The following is a 21,854-nucleotide window of genomic DNA, read 5'->3' on the forward strand; positions in this document are numbered from 1 at the left end:
CAATACAGTATATGTATCAGGGAGGTGGATGCGTGTGTATGTATAATTTTTCCTGCGATCTCATAGTATCTCTCCTGTTTTTTATTTGTCCAATTGTGCCTATAGCCGAGGATATTCAAACGTGTGGGAATTAGAGAGATCAAGCGTTCAGAGGGAACAATTTTGGCTTTGCTTGAAATATAGTCGTTTTACCATGACAATACAGGAGCTTTAAGAGACATTGACAAGAGCCCACAGTTAATATAGGCTGCATGTTGCTGTGATGAAGTCTGTTACCCGCCTATACGGAGCCCGCTCTCCGAGGATGCGTGACTTATTGGGCGGTTTCCTGAACTTGTCCTCTGTTTATCCCGCTCCCTAGAAGACATGCGCTCTAAACCTGGCTGGATTAACGCGGACTAACATTTCTGACATTCCACAGTTTGTATGTTGCGCTGGAAAAAAAAAGTAATGTCACTCTGAAAATAATTCGTTTATATCATCGAGTCACGAAAAAAACAACAACAACAACATGTATTAGTTGAATGTTTTGATGATGATCCTCCCGCTTGTAGTTAATGACTGACGCATGCATCATCCCCACCCAAAATATATATATAAAAATGACTTTAAGCCCTGATTTATGTCACTTTTTTGTTTTGTTTTGTTTTAATATCTGGAGAGAAAAAACTAGTGATAAAAGTAAACATCATCACGATCATCATTAAAAAAGCGCCAAGCGTGATTATGTACTAATGCTAAGGATTAGAGTTACAGAGTAACGATTGTGATAATCTACTACAGGTCTTCTGGTTAGAATAAAGCGAAGAAGCTAGCAAATAACAACAGAGGAACAGGTACACCACTCGTCGGTTAGTTGAAGCAAAATAATTGGGCTAAATAAGGAAGAACAAACACAACGTTATAGCCACACTTCCAAGGCATAATGCCATTGTACTGGAATTAGGAGCAACTGGAGGTTTATCTACACAGACGTTTTTGTTTTCATAAGACAACCGTCTATGACGTGGAGAGAGGGAGGGGGAAAAAGGAACTACTATTGGAAAGGTATTTGAATTATTTCAGTATTGTTTTAACGTATAAACTATAAGGATATTTTGAACAATGATAGCCATCGGTGTAGATTAAGAGAACTCTGAAGGTCTATAAAAAGAGACGCAATATTTTGTCTCCAACTCTTGGCATTTCCCCCTATCCAGGACACTACGCGAGGCTGGCCACGCCTCCCAACACCACGGGGGGACTGGCTCGCATCATGACCCCTCCCTTGCAGCTCACCGCGGGAAACGCCGAGGTGACGTTCTTCTATCACATGTTTGACCCGGTCCCCAGCGACTTCAAGGGCACCATCAACGTCTACGGCTGCAACCGGGACCTGGTCTGGAGCAGGTCCATCAACCTAGGGAACTTTTGGGTCAAAGCGACCATCAAGATCTCTTGCGATGAGCCATTTAGGGTAAGTTGTGATACCCCCCCCCCCCCAAAAAAAAAAAGTCCTTGTGTACCCCAACCCCCGCTTCCTCTCCACTTTTAAACATATTCGAAAATGAGGAAGATCGTTTTAGTCAAATATACCTTCCCATGTGATGCATACTTGATTTATGAAATAATTTAGATTTCAACCATGATACAATGACCACCATTCTTTATGTTACGAGTACCTTATTGTACGTCCAAAATGGAAATCATAGCATGATATCCAGCATGATATAAAATGACATATAGTATGATTTCATTTTGGTCATATTTCATGATTTTTTTCCATTTAGAAATACGAAAATGAATTGAAATTGAGATTGAAATTTATGCACTTCGAAAAAGCGTGTGTAAATTTGTTTAAAGGGGATGGCTAGTAACTGATCAGTGGGAATCAGTAGAATGCCGGGGGATGATTGTTCCAATCCTTGTGGGATTCATTTAAGAGTACATCACATTTTATATCTATTGTTGTGTGAAAATTATTAAACTTTGCTTTACCGAACGCCCCGTCACTGTACAGGCATGCTAACCAGGAAACATTAAACTGCACACTACTTGAATATGAGACCATTCTGAAGCAAATGATTTTCACTCAGCAATAGATATATAATGTATACTCTTAAATGAATCCACAAGGATTGGAACAATCATCCCCAGCATTCTACTGATTCCCACTGATCAGTTACTAACCATCCCCTTTAATGCGAGACTATGTATGCATGTTTTACGATAAATTGTAATGAAAACAAAACGAAAAAAATATCATTAACGAAACACAAAAATACACAATAAACAGATAATTATGTAAACTTTGGTAGTTATGATACAGAGCGTCAAATCCTGTAGCCAAGAGGCAACAAAAGAAAAATTAGAAATGAATTTAATCTTACAAAACTGTATAATATAGTTATCGATATAGATCGGCAGTTATTACAGGCTTCACGATAGAACGTACTGTGACAAAGAGCACTATACGTCTATTATATTCGATACAGTGTATCAAATTGAGGCCTACTGATGATTTTCCCTAACACCACACTCTCATGAAATTACATTTAACATAAAAATCATGGAATTACCTGTTTCTATCTTTATGTATTATAGAATAATTTTGCCGTGAGAAAAATAAGTAGTTTGGCCGAATTTGGCCGTATAATAAATTGAGTTTGCCCGTGCATGCCAGTGGCGATGTGGCAACCCTGATCGCAGCAGCGAGATGCATGCATGCAAAAAAAAAAAATAAAAAAAAAAAAATAATACATATATATATATATATATATATATATATATATATATTAAGCACCGAGCTGGAGTTATTCTCTTCTTTTATGGATGAGGAAAGCACACACACACACACACAAAAACAACACCAAACAACCCCAAAACAAAACAAAGTTACATACTCGCAAATTTTGGTGACCTGACATTCTTTTTTTCTAACGGCCAGAGGGCCACCGGGCCAGTGATATGTAAAGCCTTGTTGTGTATAATGAATTATACTCTGAACTGTCTTGCTTTGATTTGTTTTGATTTGTTTGTGAATCTTTTTTTTTTCTCTGAGATCTCATATCCATCTATTTCTTCATCATTACCATTGTAGTTTCCTTTACGCATCTCTTTCTTTCATCTCATTACTGTATATGTGCATTTAAGTATCACATAATAATTCTCGTGCATTTTCATTCCCCTGTTCCGCAAAAGAATACAAGACATAATGCATAATAATGATTTGTGAGTGATGACATAATTGTACATGAAAGCAAGTGGTATTGAGCAAAAGGGTGAAGATAGAGGTACGAGTTTTCTTAAGTTTTTCTGTCCTCATAATTTTACATATTAATTTAACTAAAAAAAAAACCAAAACAAAATAGAGAATGGTGGGGTCTGCTTCCTTGTACGTATGTGTTTGCTTATCTATCTATGTAATATTCGGTCATGTTTACTGTTTGTAAGTGTGGAAGACGTGACACATATCTTGTTAATGTATAAACGTTTTGCGCCCACGCATATTTGTAACGAGCCGCCTGTCATCGACAAGCGATAGATAAGTCTCGAACATGCTAAGCCCCTGATTAGCACACTTACCTTGTATCAATCAACACAAACTTGTCATACTATTTTGTATTTTCTACAGAAAATGATTAAGCGTAAAAAAGTATAAAGTACAGGCAAAATAACGACTCGATGGTCATCTTTGCCCCATTGCCTGTTCGTGACGTCATCAGTGCTCCGTTTGACAACATAATCTAGACTTTCCCTGTATAAATTCATATAATAGTTGGCAATAACGCTCGACATATTGCCAGCAAAGAGCGAGCGGTGATAGGAAAAGTTTTGAAAACGAGGCTAAGATAGGACGCGTTGCTATTTTTAGAATCGCTCTTCGGAAGATGAAAATAGAATTGATTATTGACCATCTGCAGGTAAAGGAGTGGTTAGCGATATTCATAGAATCCGTTTCTGTTCGCTGGGGGTCTCTCTACCTTTCAACCTCTCCCAGCGGGGTTGAAGTTCATCGTGTTGGCCATTCGCTGACAGTTGATCATGTAACACGTCCCACTTAGAAAAGAAAAAAAAAGTCCTTGCCCGGATCTTCCGCTAGACAGCGCATGTAGAGTTTACCTGGACAGCAAAGGGAGGTTCTTTGATGGACAGGTACATTTTACGGATTTGTCATACATGCCCTGCCAGCTAAAGCCGGCCCTTAGAATTCACTCGCTCAGTTTGACGGTGAAACACACCAGGGTTTAGTCGCTTTCAGAAGTTTGTTGAAGAAAAGGGATTCCTAAAGGATTACACACACGGTGAGTCTAGCATCTTAGGAGTGCAGGTTTGTTCGCTGCTGATGAGGTATCTTGTGTGATCGAGTAATGCACCGTTTCGAATGCATTACACCATAGATTATATGCCGGTTACGAGGGGAGATATCAGAATCATCAAAGTTTCAGTTTCGCCGAGACTGAAACGTTGGTGAATTATGACGCCTCGTTGGAACATACTTGCATGAGGGTTATAGTTCGGCAGTTCGGAGTGCATAATTGGTCTGTATGGTAGGGTTTGACATGATAATAGCGTCTATCATTAATTCGTGCAGTAAAGCTGAGCGTATCATTTATCCCCTTTAAAAGAGTGCTTCGTTTATAGAACACGACCATGCACTATTATATGCCAACATCAAGCGATTGTTCTTTGCACGTTCAACCAATAGCAATAGCATGACGAATACATCATTTGTTACAGGCATACTGTGTTTTCGCAAGCCATTGGCCTATTCCTCCTGCATGCAATGTTAGGGAAACTCGACTTCTATGCGGCAGGGAGATGAGGTATGCGGTAAGCGCGTGGGAAATAATAAAGTATATACCTCCGCTTCGAAAAGAAAACGATAGAGAAATCTGTGGAGGGATCAAATGCGGAAATTAGCTATTTTGATATACAAAACACATCCTCCATCAGTTAACATCGACCAACATTCACTGCAATGTGATTTATAAGATGAAATCCATTAGATATGATTAATTTCTTAGATTGATAGGATGTATATAATGATGGTTACAATAGTTTATTTTACAATCTGAACTTAATTACGCTTGTAATAATCAGTGCGGATTACATGGTTCAAATAATATTCTAAATGACAATTTACGCTTTAATGCTCTCTAGATTCTATTTTTCAAAATTTAAAATATCCCTCCATACATTTTTTAAGTGCCTTCGAATTTCTCGATTGTGTGTGGAGAATAGACTGTTAGAGGCGACCACACGTATACGAACATCGACACACTCATAATTATACTGTGGCATATGGTGATTTCAAAAAAGGCATTAGATTTTCTATTTCTCCTTCCTCGAGAAATTATTAGTAAATGGGTATCAATAGGATTACTAGATTACTATAGAGTTGGTTTAGTTACGGGTGTCTGTTTTTTTTTTTACTTTGTCTTAGAGCAATATTTACTCTTAATCAGTACCACTTTCTATCCTACCTAAAGCTACGGTCACAAAGGTTCGTACGAACGATGCGTTCGTACGAATGTCACTGTTCGTGTATACGAATTCTGGAGTTCGTAGAGATTCGTAGATGGGGCACAGATTCTTACGGGTTCTTACGAATTTCGTACGAACTCTGTTTAATTCGCAAGAACAACTTAAGACCTCTTAGAGAAATGAAATGATTTTCAGTCATACAACGGCCCTAGAATTCGTACGTTTTTCGTAAGAATGCCTTGAGTTATTCTGTCATCAGACGTACGGCCATCTTACGATTTCATTTTGTCGTAAGATGGTCGTACGTGCAACTCATGGCACTCTCAAGCCATTCGTGAGAAGATTTTACGTGTTTTCTTTTTGTATATTTGTCGGGTTGTTATTCTCCTTTTTGGGATTTTCCCGTTATCTCATCTTCATCACTATCACTCTGCCGTCTGGATGGTTCTCCCTCCTCCTCCTCCTCCTCTTCCTCGTAATCTTCCACCGCCTCCTTCCTGTCACTTCGGATGTCCATCTCTTGAGGTTGTTGCTCTAACTCTCCCCCTCTCACTCCTTTCTCCTCATCTCCCTCCTTTCTTCCCCCTTTTCCCTTTGATTGCCTTCCATTTTGGTCCCATATTTAACACAGATACTTTCTGGTTGAACACCTAGAACAGAGTGAGGATTTGAACTTCGCACGTTTGGCTTTATACCCCCTAAAACTCAACAGTTGCACAAAGTGTGTACATAAGCCTTACGAGTCCCGTACGAACGCCTTACAAACTCGAAGAGTTGTTCGTTAGAACGCCGTACGAATCTCCGTTCGTAAGGCATTCTTACGAAAGACTCAAGAGCCCTCTATGAATGACTTAAGGTGTTCTTACAATCATCGTAAGAATTTAAGGCTTCTAGAATTGTCTCTCGACCCTACAAAATCTTGCGTAGTTCTTACGATGTTCGTACGACGTTCGTACGGCTGCCTAACGAAGAGAGGGTTTCGTACGAAGTTAAAAAAAAAAAAAAAAATCTTGGACAAGACCATCGACCAGGCTACGAACTTACGAACGGTCTACGAACGGTCTACGAACGCTGGTTTCGTGCCTTCTTCTTATGAAGATCTTATGAAATTGTCTAAAAATCGTTCGTACGGGGGTCGTAGCAGTTCTTAATGGTATTTGTGATCGAGCCATTAAATCGATTTCCGACTTGAAAGCTTCGTCAGACACTAAAGTACTTAGAAGGATTATATTACTCATGAAGGCTAGTCGTGCGCATCCTCCTCAATCCCACCCCTCACCCTCCCCCTTCCTCCCTCCCGTAATTATGTGCAAGACAGTTTTCCCAAAGGGAGTATTAATGTCAATGAAGAGGGATCCTAGACTCCTAATCACACAAGCCACCTGTTAAGATGATACCGCGTTCCACTGCGTTAAATACATTCTTATTCTACACTTGACCGTGTTCTTACTGAGATAGAATAGATGGTAGCAAGTCGATCGAATGTGAAATCATTTTTGTTCATTTTTGTTATTTTTTTTCTGATGTATTGTTTTCTGGTGTTTTCTTGTTTGTAGTGTGAACAGGGCCCACTGAAAGAACAGTGCTCAGATCAGTGACATAACTGCCATGTCTACATTTAGATAAGGCTGAATAACAATAATAATTGTATTATTCATGGTTTTATTGCTGGTACGCTTTGCTGACAGTATAATAATAGTGTAAAGGCAATGAAGACAAAACTATTTTATTAACAACTTTATATATTCATGTATATGTATGACACCAACAATGTGCATGTACCATGATGATACATGGACCAATACATCAAATCAAATGAAATCAATTCAAATGATAATTATAATAATGATAATGATGATGATTATCTACGTTTATCTACCCTATTGTTCTTCATGTGTTGGAAAGAAATGGGATTCCTTTGATGATTAGACTCATATTACATAAGATGTAAGGAACATGGATTGAAAATACATGGTACATGGGATAATAAAAATATTTCGTATAAAGTCTTTTGTAAAAAAAAAAAGAAAAAAGAAAAAAAAAAGAAAGGAAACGGAAAGAAATATACAGCACACACTAAGTATGAGACAGTGCATTTCCTGCCTGAAATCCCCGTGTAGTTCGTATAGGCCCCCTATCAACGCAGTATAAACCTGTTCTAGGATTGTACTTATGATATCACAGGCAATTGTTCGGACGTTTTGTCATAATTTGTCCTTTTATTACAATTTGCTTTCCTCGACAGACAGTGTGACAGCCTGTCGCTCTCATACCGATCAGATTCTATTTTTTGCTCAGATGACGTTTGAATCAAAGTGAATCACTATAATGGATGTATGAAAAATGTGTTATTCAGATTTCTCCCTAACGAGACTGAGACACAGACAGAAACAGAGGTAGACAGACAGACAGGCAGACAGAGAGAGAGACATACAGACCGACAAAGAACGTTGTAAGGTCAAGTGTGAAAAAAAAATCTTCTCTCTGACTAACTCATGCATGACTCTGACGCGCTGACGGTGACTAAGACAAGTTTTCCCGCTGACTGGGGGAGGCAAATCGCTCGGATGAAAGATCCCTGAGTTCGGTATTTGAATTCGGGGCTGCAACCCTCGCCGAGATTCCCTCATAAAACAGTTTACGTACTATCTACACAAATTCGTGGATAATATTCGTTATTCCAAAGTTCCGATATTGGTCAATCCGAAAAATGGATCAGGTTTGTTAAAGGAAGTTATACTTGGATGTTTGTTAATCCGAACTTTTTGAGGCGTTATTCTCAAGGTTCGTTATTCCGAAGATTCATTCCACTTAAAGGGGATGGCTAGTAACTGATCAGTGGGAATCAGTAGGAATGCTGGGGGATGATTGTTCCCATCCTTGTGGGATTCATTTAAGAGTACATTATATATCTATTGTTGTGTGAAAATTATTTGCTTCAGAATGGTCTCATATTCAAGAAATGTGCAGTTTAATGTTTCCAGGTTACCATGACTGTACAGTGACAGGGCATTAAACTGCACATTACTTGAATATGAGACTGTTCTGAAGCAAGCAATTTTCACACAACAATAGATATATACTGTAATTTACTCTTAAATGAATCCCACAAGGATTGGAGCAATCATCCCCCAGCATTCCCACCGATTCCCTCTGATCAGACTAGCCACCCCCTTTAATTGAGATTATCTTTCTCCCTTTCATCTTTTATTTTACATAATCTTTAGAAATTATTAATACCAGAATATGATTCATGGCTATCAGACAACCTGACTACCTAAAAGCTTACCCGAGACTTGCCAAGTATGGTGATGATTGTTGCATACAAAGTGCATTTCAGGTATTGACATGCGTTGCGTATGTGAGGCGGATGGAATATAGAGTTTGCCAATTGTTACAGTTAGATGGTCCTAAGGTTCATTAATCCGAAAATGATTTAAGGTTGTCTATTCCAGAGGCTCATTATTACGATGACTCGTTAAATTTGAAAATTTGAAAATGAAAAAAAAAAAGGATGATTAGCACTTCCGAAGGTTCGTTTATCCGAAAACGAAATAAGTTTCGTCATTCCGAGGGCCCATTGATACAATACACACATTCTTTCCATTTTCGGATGAACAAACCTTCGACATAACGAACATTATTTCATTTTCAGAGTAACGAATCTCCCGAATGACAAACTTCATTCTTTGCTATACTAGATTCCTCTTTGACACTCACCCCGAAATTTGACTGCACTGGGGAACTTTGGCTATTGAGATGTGTCGTGATATATTTAGTATATACAGTGGGAGAGGAAAAAGAATGATTCAAACGATAATTACTAATAGCTTGTGGGAAGAAACCAATTGTGTCATCAAAACATCCAAACATTCCAATACCCGTCCTGTAGGCGCTCTTTTTGCATGGTGACGGCTGTGAAAATGTCATTAAGCACGGAAGGGGATGTGGAGAGTCCTGGAAATTATCCCGATCCATTGCTAAAAATAATGGGAGGATTTATGCCAAAAAAAAGAGAAAAAATGCCCCTGTCTTTCCCAAAGCTTACAGTGTGAAACAAGAAAAAAATGAAAGTTACTCACGAGCAGACTCCAACACCTCCCTTGTAACTGCCATGTAACCAGTCTGTTCTAATGATGTTACTACATACTTCATGGCTGAATCATCGTCTCAAGCCAGCTACAGTGATCAAAAAGTCGTTCACCCGTCTATGCCCGGGAGTAACCCCCATGATGTTCGCCCAGGTGTTGTGAAACCTACACGTGTCCTTGGATATTTTGGAAGAGTCACTCGACAAACAGACCTGGACACAAAAGGGGTCGTCCTTCCTGTCCACCTGTTCTTAAAGACGCAACACCTGTTTGCGTTCGATTCCATTATACTCACATTTATCAGAGACTAGAGTTGCCCTGAATGTACAGAGCAGTAAACGGTTGTAGCATTTTACTTTTTCTCAATGAATATGCACACCATATTCATATATCCAATGAATATTCAGTTCGAATATCACGATCTCATTTGGAGGACAACACGGTTTCAATTACATTTTATCGTTGTATTCTAAATCATTACGGTGATATAGCGTCATTTGTTTTTGTCTTCATGTTTCTTCGTCAATGCTCTAGGTAATCTTTGAAGGCATCATTGGGGCAAAGGACAGTGATTTGGCCATCGATGACGTGGATGTCACTGACCGATTCAATATCAGTGAGTAATATGCATCTAACATTGAAATGGTACATAATTATTTTTATTTTTCATTTTTTTTTTTTTTTTTTTTTTTTTAAGGTTGCTTGCCTGATAAACTTGTGCTAAATATCGAGTTACTTTTGACCTGCATGCTGGTGGCCACAATGACAAACTGGATCTTCTTTTCGTTTGATAATTAGCAGTGGCAGTGTTATTGTTTCTTTGTTGAGCTGTGAATTGATAAGCGATGCCATCAAAAACTCATACTTTTTATCATAAAACTACGTGAACCATCATATTCGATAGTGGATGCCCCATCAATCTTAGGCAGAATACTTGGGTTTCAAGTTAATTGTGAGCGTCCTCTAGACAACCTTGACCACTACCGCAGATTTATATCCTCCGATTCCTTTCGTAAGGATAAAAGTTAAAACAAGCGACAGATGACCGGTGAACCATGCGAGTTTTTCTTTTCTTTTCTGTCATTTGCGTCATTGTGCATCCTTTCGGTCATTATTCTTTGATTTTGTTCGTCTTTCTTTTTTTTTTTTTTTTTTTTGAATGGCCACTTATAGGAATGGCGTCACCATCTGTTTACATTATGCTGATTTATTTCAACGAAACGTGACCCTGTAGTGCTTACATCGGAAAGTCGCAAATCCGGTTTTAACTGAATTTTTCTGTTCAAAAGCACGACAAGGGAAAAGAGAAAATCGTGTTCAAAATCTTGTGTCTCGCCCTTATACGCACTCATGCAAATGTTAGAAGCTGAGCGCTATATTAAACAATATTTCTATATTTCTACAATATTTCTATTTTGCAAGCAATTTGTTTGTTTGCTTTTTTCCACAACGGGGACAAAATGCACAACTGCATTCAATTCAAATTTAATTCAAAATTGTTTGATTTCCACATAAAGTAATACAAAATAATATGCATAACGCTAACATGAGTACATAATATTGAAAGGAACTTTGAATCACGTAAGTTTCAACAAAGCAGGAATATAATTATAATGATATCAACTTTGGTTTGGATAAATACACAAGTAAGGAATACAATCTTAATTCATAACTCTACATGGAAAAGATGAATTCACAAGAAAAGCATAGCTTGTAAAATTTGAAGAAAGGCGTTTGCATGGTGGTGCATACATAGCATATGCTCGGTTTTCGGTTCACCATGTGAGAGTCCTCAAAGGGACTTTACAGTACTGGTTGAGGTGGGGATTCAGGCTTATAACATTCCTAAGTGAGATAATGAGAAGCCTCTTATGAAATGTGAAATAGCATTTAATTTGAAGAAGGATTCAACGTTTATTTGATGAAAATTGGTTTCCAAATTGCTGAGATATCCAAAAAAGTGATAATAATGAAAGGCCACAGGCCACGCCTTTTATTAGGATCTCTTTGTTTCACGTTGTTTTTGGTTATCTCAGCCATTTCAAAACTGATTTTCATCAAATAAACTAATAAACTTTTAATACCCCTTGGAATTGGATGCTCTTTGACATCTCATATATCGTCATAGAGTGGTTTCTGAATATCTCGCAAAACGTTAAAAGCTAAATCCTCACCTCAACCAGAACTGCATAGTCCCTTTAAAAGGACTGTTAGAATGACAGGAGGAATGAGAAGGTAGGATAAGAAGCAAGAAAATCTTTCTGGAATGTGTTTAGTCCTGAAAAGGACTGTGAACCGAAGAGGGATAGAGGAGCTCCTAGCTCCTGAGGACGGACAGTCAACTGTCCGAAACGTCGAGTCCTTTTCCTAGCTCTTCTATCCCTCTTCGGTTCCCAGTCCTTTTCAGGACTACACACACTCCAGAAAGATGAGGTATACTCTCGCTCAATTTTCTTGCTTCTTATCCTACCTTCTCATTCCTCCTGTCATTCTAACAGTCCTTTTAAGGACTCACACATGGTGAACCAAAAACCGAGCAAATGCTTGTAAAATTTGTGAATTACTCTAGAAGGTGAGGGCATCTCAGGATCCGTCAAGGACTCCATGTATGAAAATGTTGATATCCTGATGCCAGGCGAAATAACCACAAAAGAATTTGGACGGAACAGACAGAAAATAAAACTAAAGTTAGGCATGACAAAAAAAAAGGAGAGAAACAAAACAAGACAATATCAGTCTACTTTCAGTTACCTGGAAAGGTCACCTAGGCATGAGGAAGAACTTAAAATTCTATACAAATTTGGCTTAGAACACAAACACTTAATAGTTTTTAAAAAAATACTTATCATTAACTCACTTATTTATTTTTATAGAAATATCAAAAAAAAACAATTTTTTATCTCTTTGTTTGTTTTCGTGAGGATTATTTTTTGCTTCAGAATCGTCTCATATTCAAGTAATGTGCAGTTTAATGTTTCTAGGTTAGCATGCCTGTACAGTGACGGGCGATCGTTAACGGGCCACTAATATGAGACCATTTTGAAGCAAATAATTTTCACACAACAATAGATTTATAATATACTCTTAAATGAATCCCACAAGGATTGGAACAATCATCCCCCAGCATTCCCACTGATTCCCTCTGATCAGTTACTAGCCATCCCCTTTAAACTGGAGTAAAGCATAGTTGATATGGAACATTCTATCAATTATACCTATATTTCGTGAAATTGTTTTACAAAGAACATTGACATGATTCAATTCAATTCAATTCAATTCAATTCAATTCAAACTTTATTTCATTTTTCGAAAAGAACATAAACATTTCACTTTCATTGGTAACAGAGAATAAGGTTACATAATCAAAACAAAGTAAAATTGAAAAGAGAACATAATTGTGGAACCTTGGGGTAACAAATAATGTTGTAATGAAAATTGACTGAAGTGATATAGACGATATAACATTACACAAAATATCGAAAAATGGAGGGACCCACTAAAAAGGCAGTGCTTGTAGAATGTGGGCCCCTCAGGTACAGAATGCCAATAGAAAATGAACTGATGCAAAAAGGGGAAAAAATCGGGAATAAAGTCAGATTTAAAAAAAAGGTCTGGAAGCCCAATAAGAAGACAGAGTAACGGACAGACACACATACACAGGCGAATAAACATTAAACGAGACTGAGACGACAAAACTTATGAAAGGGGACTTCAATACAAGACAGAAAGAGACAAGGTTGACATAATAGGAAGACAATACAGCGGACAGAAAGGAAAAACAGATCCAGCGATCCTCGACAGAACTATGTCGAAAAAATATTGGGATGCGAGGAAGGGATAAATAAATATGGAAAAATAGAGAGAAATAGATGCGGAGGTACTACAAGTAGAATTGAATCTAGCCTCAGGACAACAGGGACGAGAAAATGAGTGATGAATGTGAGAGTATATTATTGGTAATCAAAATTCTTCGGAAAAAAAATTAAAATGAGCCATCAGGCTGATTCACTTCTGTAGGAACATAACATTGCAATAGAAACAACTTTAATCTCCTTTTAAATGAAAATATAGAAGATGAATTTCTTATGTCATTATTTAGAAAATTCCAATACGTTGGGCCAGTATAAATAAGTGTGTTCTTAGCAAGAATCGTTCGTAAGAGAGGTAAGTGAAATTCATTGGAACGTCGAGTGGGATAGTCATGGAATGATTGATTTCTTTGAAACATAGAATCGAAAATGGAGGGGAGTGAGTTGTTGCTGTACGTATACATAAATTGCCCCGAATTAAATAAATACAAATCTTTTACTTTTAGCAGCTTATTTGCGGCAAATAACATATTTGAGTGGGAGGGTATGAAAGGATAACTGATGACACGGAGAGCTTTCTTTTGTAGAAGGAACACTTTATCCAGTAGGTTCTGGTGAGTGTTGCCCCAAACTAAAACACCAAAGTTAAGATATGGCAATATCAGTGACGAATATAACATTAGTAATGATTTTTGTGGGATATACAATTTCATTCTATTTATAACACCTATATTACGTGAGATTATGTTGGATATATAATCAATATGTAACTTCTAGGAAAGTTTGTCGTCAACAATAATTCAAGGATCCAAGGATCTTTCCAAGACCTTCCCACGAATTCCATAATGATATAATTTGCTGAGTACTAAGTAGTATTTCATGATTGATAGTGCCGAAGGCCTTGAAGAATTCCAGGAAGATGCTTACCATAATATAAATGACAAAACCTATGTAATGCCTGTGTCTCTTTCTACAAACGAAAGTAGAGCATGTGATGTGCTATGGTTTTCACGAAAACCAAATTGTGAATCAGTAAATATATCGTTTGCTTGGCAAAATCTAGATGTTCTAACATACAGGGAGGGTCTCTTTCCACAGGTGACACGACATTAATTTGCTCCTGCGACAATACAACTCCAGTCTTACTTTCTCCAAGACCTTTCGGTTAGGGCGAGGGTTGTGACAGGGTCGTGGGTTTAGTTTGGCGTTAGGTTTAGGATTAGGGTTGAGGTTAGGATTGTGGGTACAGTTAATGTTTGGCTTAGCTTGCGGATATGACATGGGAGCAATTGTCGCAAGAGCAAATGTCATGGAACAATATCCACCTCCCTGGTCTTTCTATACGCTATACCTTCAGTGATCCGTCAAAACAATATCCTTAATTAGCTTAATTTCGTCGTGGTGGGATCCTCCCTTTTTTTCAAAGGGGCCAACAAAACAAGTTTGAAATCCAGAACTCTAAAGTGTGTGGTTAACACCCAGACAATGGTCTTGAACTATGTCCAGGGTTTGAATGCTGTATTACATATTCATGAGAAATTCCACCATAACAGCTAGTCTTTTATTCATCCTGAAATGTAGTGTATGCAAGCACATGAAAACATGTGCTTATTTTTTTTTTTCCATGTGCATGCATTTTACCCTTTAACATGAATTCAGACTAGCAGTGCCCGGGGCAACCCATCATGAATTATTAATAAAACAGTCATGTGCCTTGAAGCAAGAGACCAGAAGCCTCGTCAGCAGAGCTCTGAAAAGGTGGTATTCGTGGTATTCATGTCTATTGTTCAGGTGTAGAGTTCAATTTTGAAGAGGGTTCAAATTTGACCAAAATGTGGAACTTAACTTTGAAATTAGTCATGGAATTAATGAAACTGATTTATGCGCTCATATTCAAATAATATGTGTGTTTACACACTATATAAAAAGTATTATGAAAGATACTTTTATCATACATAGAGAGAGACAGAGCGAAGGAAATAGAGAGATACATTCAAGGCATTGCAACAGTATTATTATACACAATTGTTCATTAATAATATTTAGCTTTTATAGCATTATTTTTGTACTTATTTTTCTTCTGAATACTTTAAATGGGAATTCCAGACGATTTTCATAATTTCACATCATGTTGTACAAAAATCGACAGGTACATGTATAGATGTGTTTATTTTATCGTGGTCCTTGAGCAGAGAAACCAGTACTCTGAGAAACCCCGAACAAATTACACTGAACATATATGACATAATATGAGCCTCACATATTTCAGAAATGTAGCAATGTAATTCCATGACAATACCGCTTGCTTAACAATTTCATCTGTGAATGATTTATGCATGCTTCTTTTGTTCTGCTTCCTTTAGCCCCGAGTCATGCATTCTTTGTGACCCTGCACCACAAAACACACAAAAAGTCGCCAGGTATGGATTTTTAGTTAAGGGCAGAATCTGAAAGAGCAGACTCTTAGCTTTAAAATGATGTATAACCCAATTCAAATGGATTCTTCTAACCTATATAAATATTGGAAAGAAAGCGCACATTCTGGAAAAGTTTGAACTGAGAAAAGAGGCTGTGAAGTACAGGGTCTATTCAGGTGCCTAATCTTTACTAAGCCGTGCTACCCGTGCCATGAATGGGACAAAAATCTTGATGAAAACCATTGTAGCAAAAAAACAATGAAGGGATAATCAAATTAAGTTGAAATTGAGCATGCTTCATTAACACATTCTGTTAATAGTAAATGTCAACTTTCAAAAAAAGCAGTAGCATCATCACTTCAAAAGTTATTAGAGTCGAAAGTGAAGAGTGTGCAAAGGATTTTCAAGAAATTTAAAGGGGCCTCTAAGAAAAACCTGATCACACTACTTTACCAAAAACGGGGTTGTAGAAAAACTGCTGAAAACCCACTTTCCCATTCAGTTTATGATCCCAAACTTAGGGATAATGTAGAAGAAGAATAGCTCTTTCAGAAAATATTGATAACTCAAAACTACTCTGTTAACCACTTTCACCTTTCTCGAGTCCTCACATAAGATCAAGGGGTGCGACTTTTTGTTTGTTTTGTGATGCATGGTCACATATGGTGAGGCTACTATGTCATCATTCTAATTGTTGGTTGTGATTTGTTACATAGAGATCTTATATACATATATATTATATAGATCTTATTAATGGTCCAAATCATTATAAATTTTTAAACTCTGTATCCAGTATTACCACTTTATATTCGTTGAAATGTAAAAGTCTGAAAATCATCCAGAGTTCTCCTTTATTGTTAATGTATTTTGTTGTGTAGTTATTTTCCGCTCTTTGCACTTGAATAGGCCTACATTCTGTTGTTAAGTGTCTATTTGTGCCTGCAATCTATCAAAATAATTTATGCATGCATTTCATGGCTGTTGCTATGTCGAGCAAAGAGGAAAAAAGGTCTCTCTTCAGGAACAACCTGAAAAAAAAATAAAAGTATGCATGAGATTTGAATTTCTGCATGATAGAATAAGGAGACTCCACGTATACCACCTTGGTTAGAAAATGATAATGCGGTCTAGTTATACGTATACAGTGATAAGCGGGAGGGGTCTTCACAGGAATGGCGACAGCATAACAAATAAAAATATTCCTAAATTAGGTGTGTTTTTATTTCTGTATCTTAAAAAAAACCCCTCAAATAATGTGTAATTACTACTTTAAAGGGAAGGTAAACCCAAAGAGCAATGTGGATTGAGTAAAAGCAGCAACATTAGTAGAACACATCAGTGAAAGTTTGAGGAAAATCGGACAATCGATGCAAAAGTTATGAATTTTTAAAGTTTTGGTGTTGGAACCGCTGGATGAGGAGACTACTAGAGGATATGACGTATGAGTGGACAACAATACAAAGAAAATATAAAGGAAATTCAACAAAAATTCACTTTTCTAGAATTATGAAAGAGCAGTGGAACAACCGCTTTCAGAAAGCAGGGGGAATAATTGCTACCCTTAACATTATGTCAATATCAAGTTGATGGAATTTGTAATTTTCATGAAAAATGGATTTTTGTATTATTTTCTTTATATTTTCGTGGTATTGTTGTCCACTCATACGTCATAACCTCTAGTAGTCTCCTCATCCAGCGGTTCCAACACCAAAACGTTAAAAATTCATAACTTTTGCATCGATTGTCCGATTTTCTTCAAACTTTCACTGATGTGTTCTACTAATGTTGCTGCTTTCACTCAATCCACATTGTTCCTGGGGTTTATCTTCCCTTTAATGGATTTATAAAAGTCCTAAAACTGATTAGAACGGCTCGGAGAAAAGAATTTCACTCTAAGCACCTCTTAAATCCCAATGTAGGTCAGGCGGGCGTAGCCATGAATGTATTACGGTAGTTCAAGGCAAGGTGAGGCCCATTAACGATGGGTAAAAAGGGTGAACCATAATGAGAATCCATCTACAAAATAAAAACATGGAATACACGTGGGTATTTATCCACCCACCGTGGGGAATAAGCACATACGCAGCTGCCTACCCGTAAGACATGACTCACGAACTCACACTTAACCTCGATCCCGCCGCTCGCTTCATGGGGCATCGCTTTGGCACGTGCAAAAGTGTGCGTGGTTACAGAGCTCACCATTTCGGACGATCGAAAGTTCGCTCAAACTTGTCATAAGTGTTTATTTCAGTCTGTGTCAACTACATCACGTACTGACCGTAACACTCGTGATAACGTGACACCTTGGACTATATTCAGGCGGATATGAATTAGTTGGTTGAATAGAAAGCTGCTCTAATATAATTATCATGCACCTGCCTTCTCCCGGTAAAGTAACAGGTTGCACATTTTAATTGCTTGTTCGCATCGATATCCATTGTGGACGGGGCTGCGTTGTTTGTTATCCACAAGAGTCAGTGACCCTACGGAAAGTTGGCGGGAATGTTCTCAATATTTGTTTTCTGAATTGATTGTACATGAATGCAGCAGCGACATGTCTGATTCGAGTTACATGGTGGAATGGTGTGCATTTATATGGTGCTTTCTGTTCATCACCACACTTATTCGAACTGTGAGACACTGATTGGATCATCGCAAGCTGTGTAGCTTGTGCAACAGCTAACGACTGGTGAACAGTGTAGCGACATTCAATGCAGACGCTGTAATTATGGCTGTTTACGATCGTTCGATTCGTTGTTACCAAGGTATCGCATTTGAAATAAACCCTTGTGCCCCTGGAATCCTTGTTTGGGAGCCATCCAAATCGATCTCTGTTTGTGAGGGATGGAGGGGTTGTCCTTTTGGGTTTTTTTTTTTCTTCATCCTTTTTTTCTAGTTTAATTCCCTTTTCCTTATGCTATATTTTGCACATCATGGACTTTTTTTGGCAATGCATTTATTGCCCATGATAATCTTTCTTGTTGGAGTACATTCTGACAAGCTAATCTGACAGTGAAAGTGTGTGTGTGTGTGTGTGTATGTGTGTGTGATATAAACCGTTCTTTGTTGTTGCTTAGCACTACTTTCATTAGTTAGGATTTTTTAATTCATCTATTTCTTGACTTCTATACTTCTATACTTCTATACTCGAAGTATACATGCATTGTTCCTCGTAATTATTGTATATATGTTGTTGTATATAACTTATTTCGTATACTACATGAATCTTTTGTAAACGTTTGGACAATATCATTCATGACATGTATATTTTGTATTATGTATTATGTTTTGATTTTCGTTGATTGGAAATAAACTATGATTGAATTGAATTGAATTGAGTATCTCCTTGAGGAATAGATACAGGAACATACGGTAATAATCACGAGAACAATACTGACATTAGCATTATCATCTGTTATATCCATAATATTTTGATTCTTATTCCTCTCTCATTGACTTTCTTTTTTGATTTCATTTGCTGCAATGAATAATGATAATAATGGTATTCAGTTCTTAGAACGCGCAATACCGTAGGATAAGATAAGATAAGTCTCTATACAAGTCTCTGTAAAAAAAAAAAAAAAATAATGAAAACAAAATCTATCACATATTTCTCTATTCAAACATGGAATCAACAATTATCAAAAAGGTGAGTTTTTAACACAGATTTGAATTTATCAAAATCTGTAATGCATCTAACACTGAAAGGGAGATTATTCCATGATGAGGGTGCCATTTTTCCAAAGACCCTATCACCAAATGTCTTAGATTTGACACTTATTTCAGAGAGGAGATTTTTTTTTTTTGATTTTGAGCACAGATTATACGACGAGGATGATGTGGCTTGATGAGTTCACGGAGAATAAGAAAAAAATGTAGAGATTAATGAAAGCAAGTAATATCAAATCAATTTACCTCATGTTTCATCCACAATGATGGTATTTTGTGTTCATCCAGCACCGTCGCCGAACCCGTCCATGGATCCAGACGGAACTAAATCGCCTAGGGAAGTTACTCCGCGAGGAGCCAACGGGGAACCGACAATCGGAATTACGCTCTACCCCAATGGAGAAGGTCCACCCGTAGGACCTGGAACCAACGATGACGTGGACCCGGATATTGCACGTATGTTGTACCTGGGCCCCGTTTCATAAAGCTGTTCGTAAAGTTACGAACAACTTACGAGCGACTGGTGATCAGTTCTTGTGCTGAATTATGGAAATTCTGATAAGTATAGCACATCAGAACGCCCCCCTGGACAGTAGTAATGCCTTACTTTCGTCACGAACAGAACTCTTTTACAATGTATCATAACAACCTCAAAACTTTGACATACAATAGTTCATAGCATCGATGGATTCGTCGTCTTTTAAGAAGAATTTGTACGTGCCATGTTTCATTCTAAAATCTCAATGATTGCATTACTGATTTGTAGTGATATTTTGACACAAACATTACATAAGGCGTTGCGATATTTGCATTCTTACCAATCAATAGAGATCACCGGATCCAATTCCCTCAAGTGTTGCATTAACAAACGGGAACGTAGGCCCTATATTCATATCTAATATCTCGGACATACTACATGATCCTTTGTAAGGTCTCAGCGTAAATGTGATGATTCGTGTTTCTGTTCTATATACAACGAAGACAACAACAACAACTTTAATGTATTTCTGTTTGCCTTTTCTGTGACCTCATTCCATAGTAAGCCTTGTGACAGTTGCTGTCGCACTTTTCGCTGCTACCTGTCTCATGCTCTTGGTGACAGTCATCATACATTACAAGGTCTGCAGTCAGCGAAGGTGAGTGACGAAAACGAGTTAAATGTCACGCAGTGGTGTCGACGTCATAAAAAAAAAAAAAAAATGTATTGGTGCCTACACTGAACGTAATGTTTCATATGACTCGATCTCTAACGATGATTTACAGTCGACATGCAAAGTTAGAGAAAGGCAAGAATTATTCACATCTTTATTACTATTTTTTTTTCTATCAGCCTTTTCCCTTTTACCGCAGTGTGTGGCATTTACAGCAAAACGCTAAAGTGTTGTGTTTGCTAGTTGTATTACCTCTAAAAGGGGTTGTCATACAGTTTTTGGTTGTTTTTATCTTTATCTGTGTTCTGTTCTGTTTAATTCTCTCTGTTTGCTTTTTCTGAAGTGGAATAGTCATTGTTATTGTTGTTGTTGTTGTTGTTTGTTTGTTTGTTTTGTTTCGTTTTGGTTTTTTTTTTTTTTTTTTTTTTTTTTTTTCGGGGTGAACATAGGAGGACGAATGCCGTAGATGTTGGGCAAGCCAAACCGCCGGAGATGCAATTCAAAGTGTACTCAAGAATTACCTCCGGAACTGCAATGCTTGAACATTATTTTTGGCTGTCTGTTTTTGTAGAACAAAATTTACTGAAAATGAAAGCAAATCGCGTAACTACCACGGAACTACCATCGAAGTTGGGTGATACCTCCTTGGTACAACATGTTCATGATGATTATTGCTAATTACACAGGCCTACTTCCCTGGTTATTCCGTAACTGCACCAACAGAGCCGAGCATAATCAATGTGTGCGTTGTGAAGAAAGCATTTCGCCCAAGAACTTAAACACTTCATTTAATTGTAGAAACCTGCGTAGTGTCCTATATTATCCATGTCGATACTTTGGCAGGTCTAATCACACAACTAAAAACATCCAAAGTTATACAGACAGAAAAGAAACTTTTAGGTCAGGGATAACACTGCTAAGTAGGAGGAAACGTGTATAGTTATGATAGTTACGTCTCACGAAAGCAGTCATAGACGTAATCGTTGGTTCCCGTATGAAGAGGACTCGGTGATAGTACCCCGAGTTAAAATTTGAACGCTTGGATTTCGACCCCTCCTCTACATTCTTTTTTACTCGTTGCTGTCTTTGCCCCACTGCTAGTACTCTTATATCTGTCTCATGTAAAACTGTTGAGGTTTAGAACAGAGAAGAGAAAAGGAGTTCAGTTAAGAATGTTTTCTCTTATGTCTTGTGATAGGATGTTTGGGGGAGGATGCAAGGGGGGGGGGGTGGTTGGGTGGAATGACCCTT

At 37.7% G+C, this 21,854-nt stretch overlaps 1 protein-coding gene across 1 annotated transcript in view; it reads left to right on the top strand.

The window, feature by feature from the left end:
- LOC140233948 (uncharacterized) overlaps positions 1-21,854 on the top strand; it is a 77,938-nt gene that overhangs the window by 53,050 nt on the left and 3,034 nt on the right. Inside the window, exons 3-6 of the mRNA XM_072314035.1 lie at positions 1,200-1,456; positions 10,092-10,173; positions 19,741-19,908; positions 20,492-20,588. Coding sequence (XP_072170136.1) covers positions 1,200-1,456; positions 10,092-10,173; positions 19,741-19,908; positions 20,492-20,588 — 604 coding nt within the window. The remainder of the gene's footprint in view (positions 1-1,199; positions 1,457-10,091; positions 10,174-19,740; positions 19,909-20,491; positions 20,589-21,854) is intronic.

Source organism: Diadema setosum, chromosome 10, assembly GCF_964275005.1.
Source record: "Diadema setosum chromosome 10, eeDiaSeto1, whole genome shotgun sequence".
NCBI lineage: Eukaryota > Metazoa > Echinodermata > Echinoidea > Diadematoida > Diadematidae > Diadema > Diadema setosum.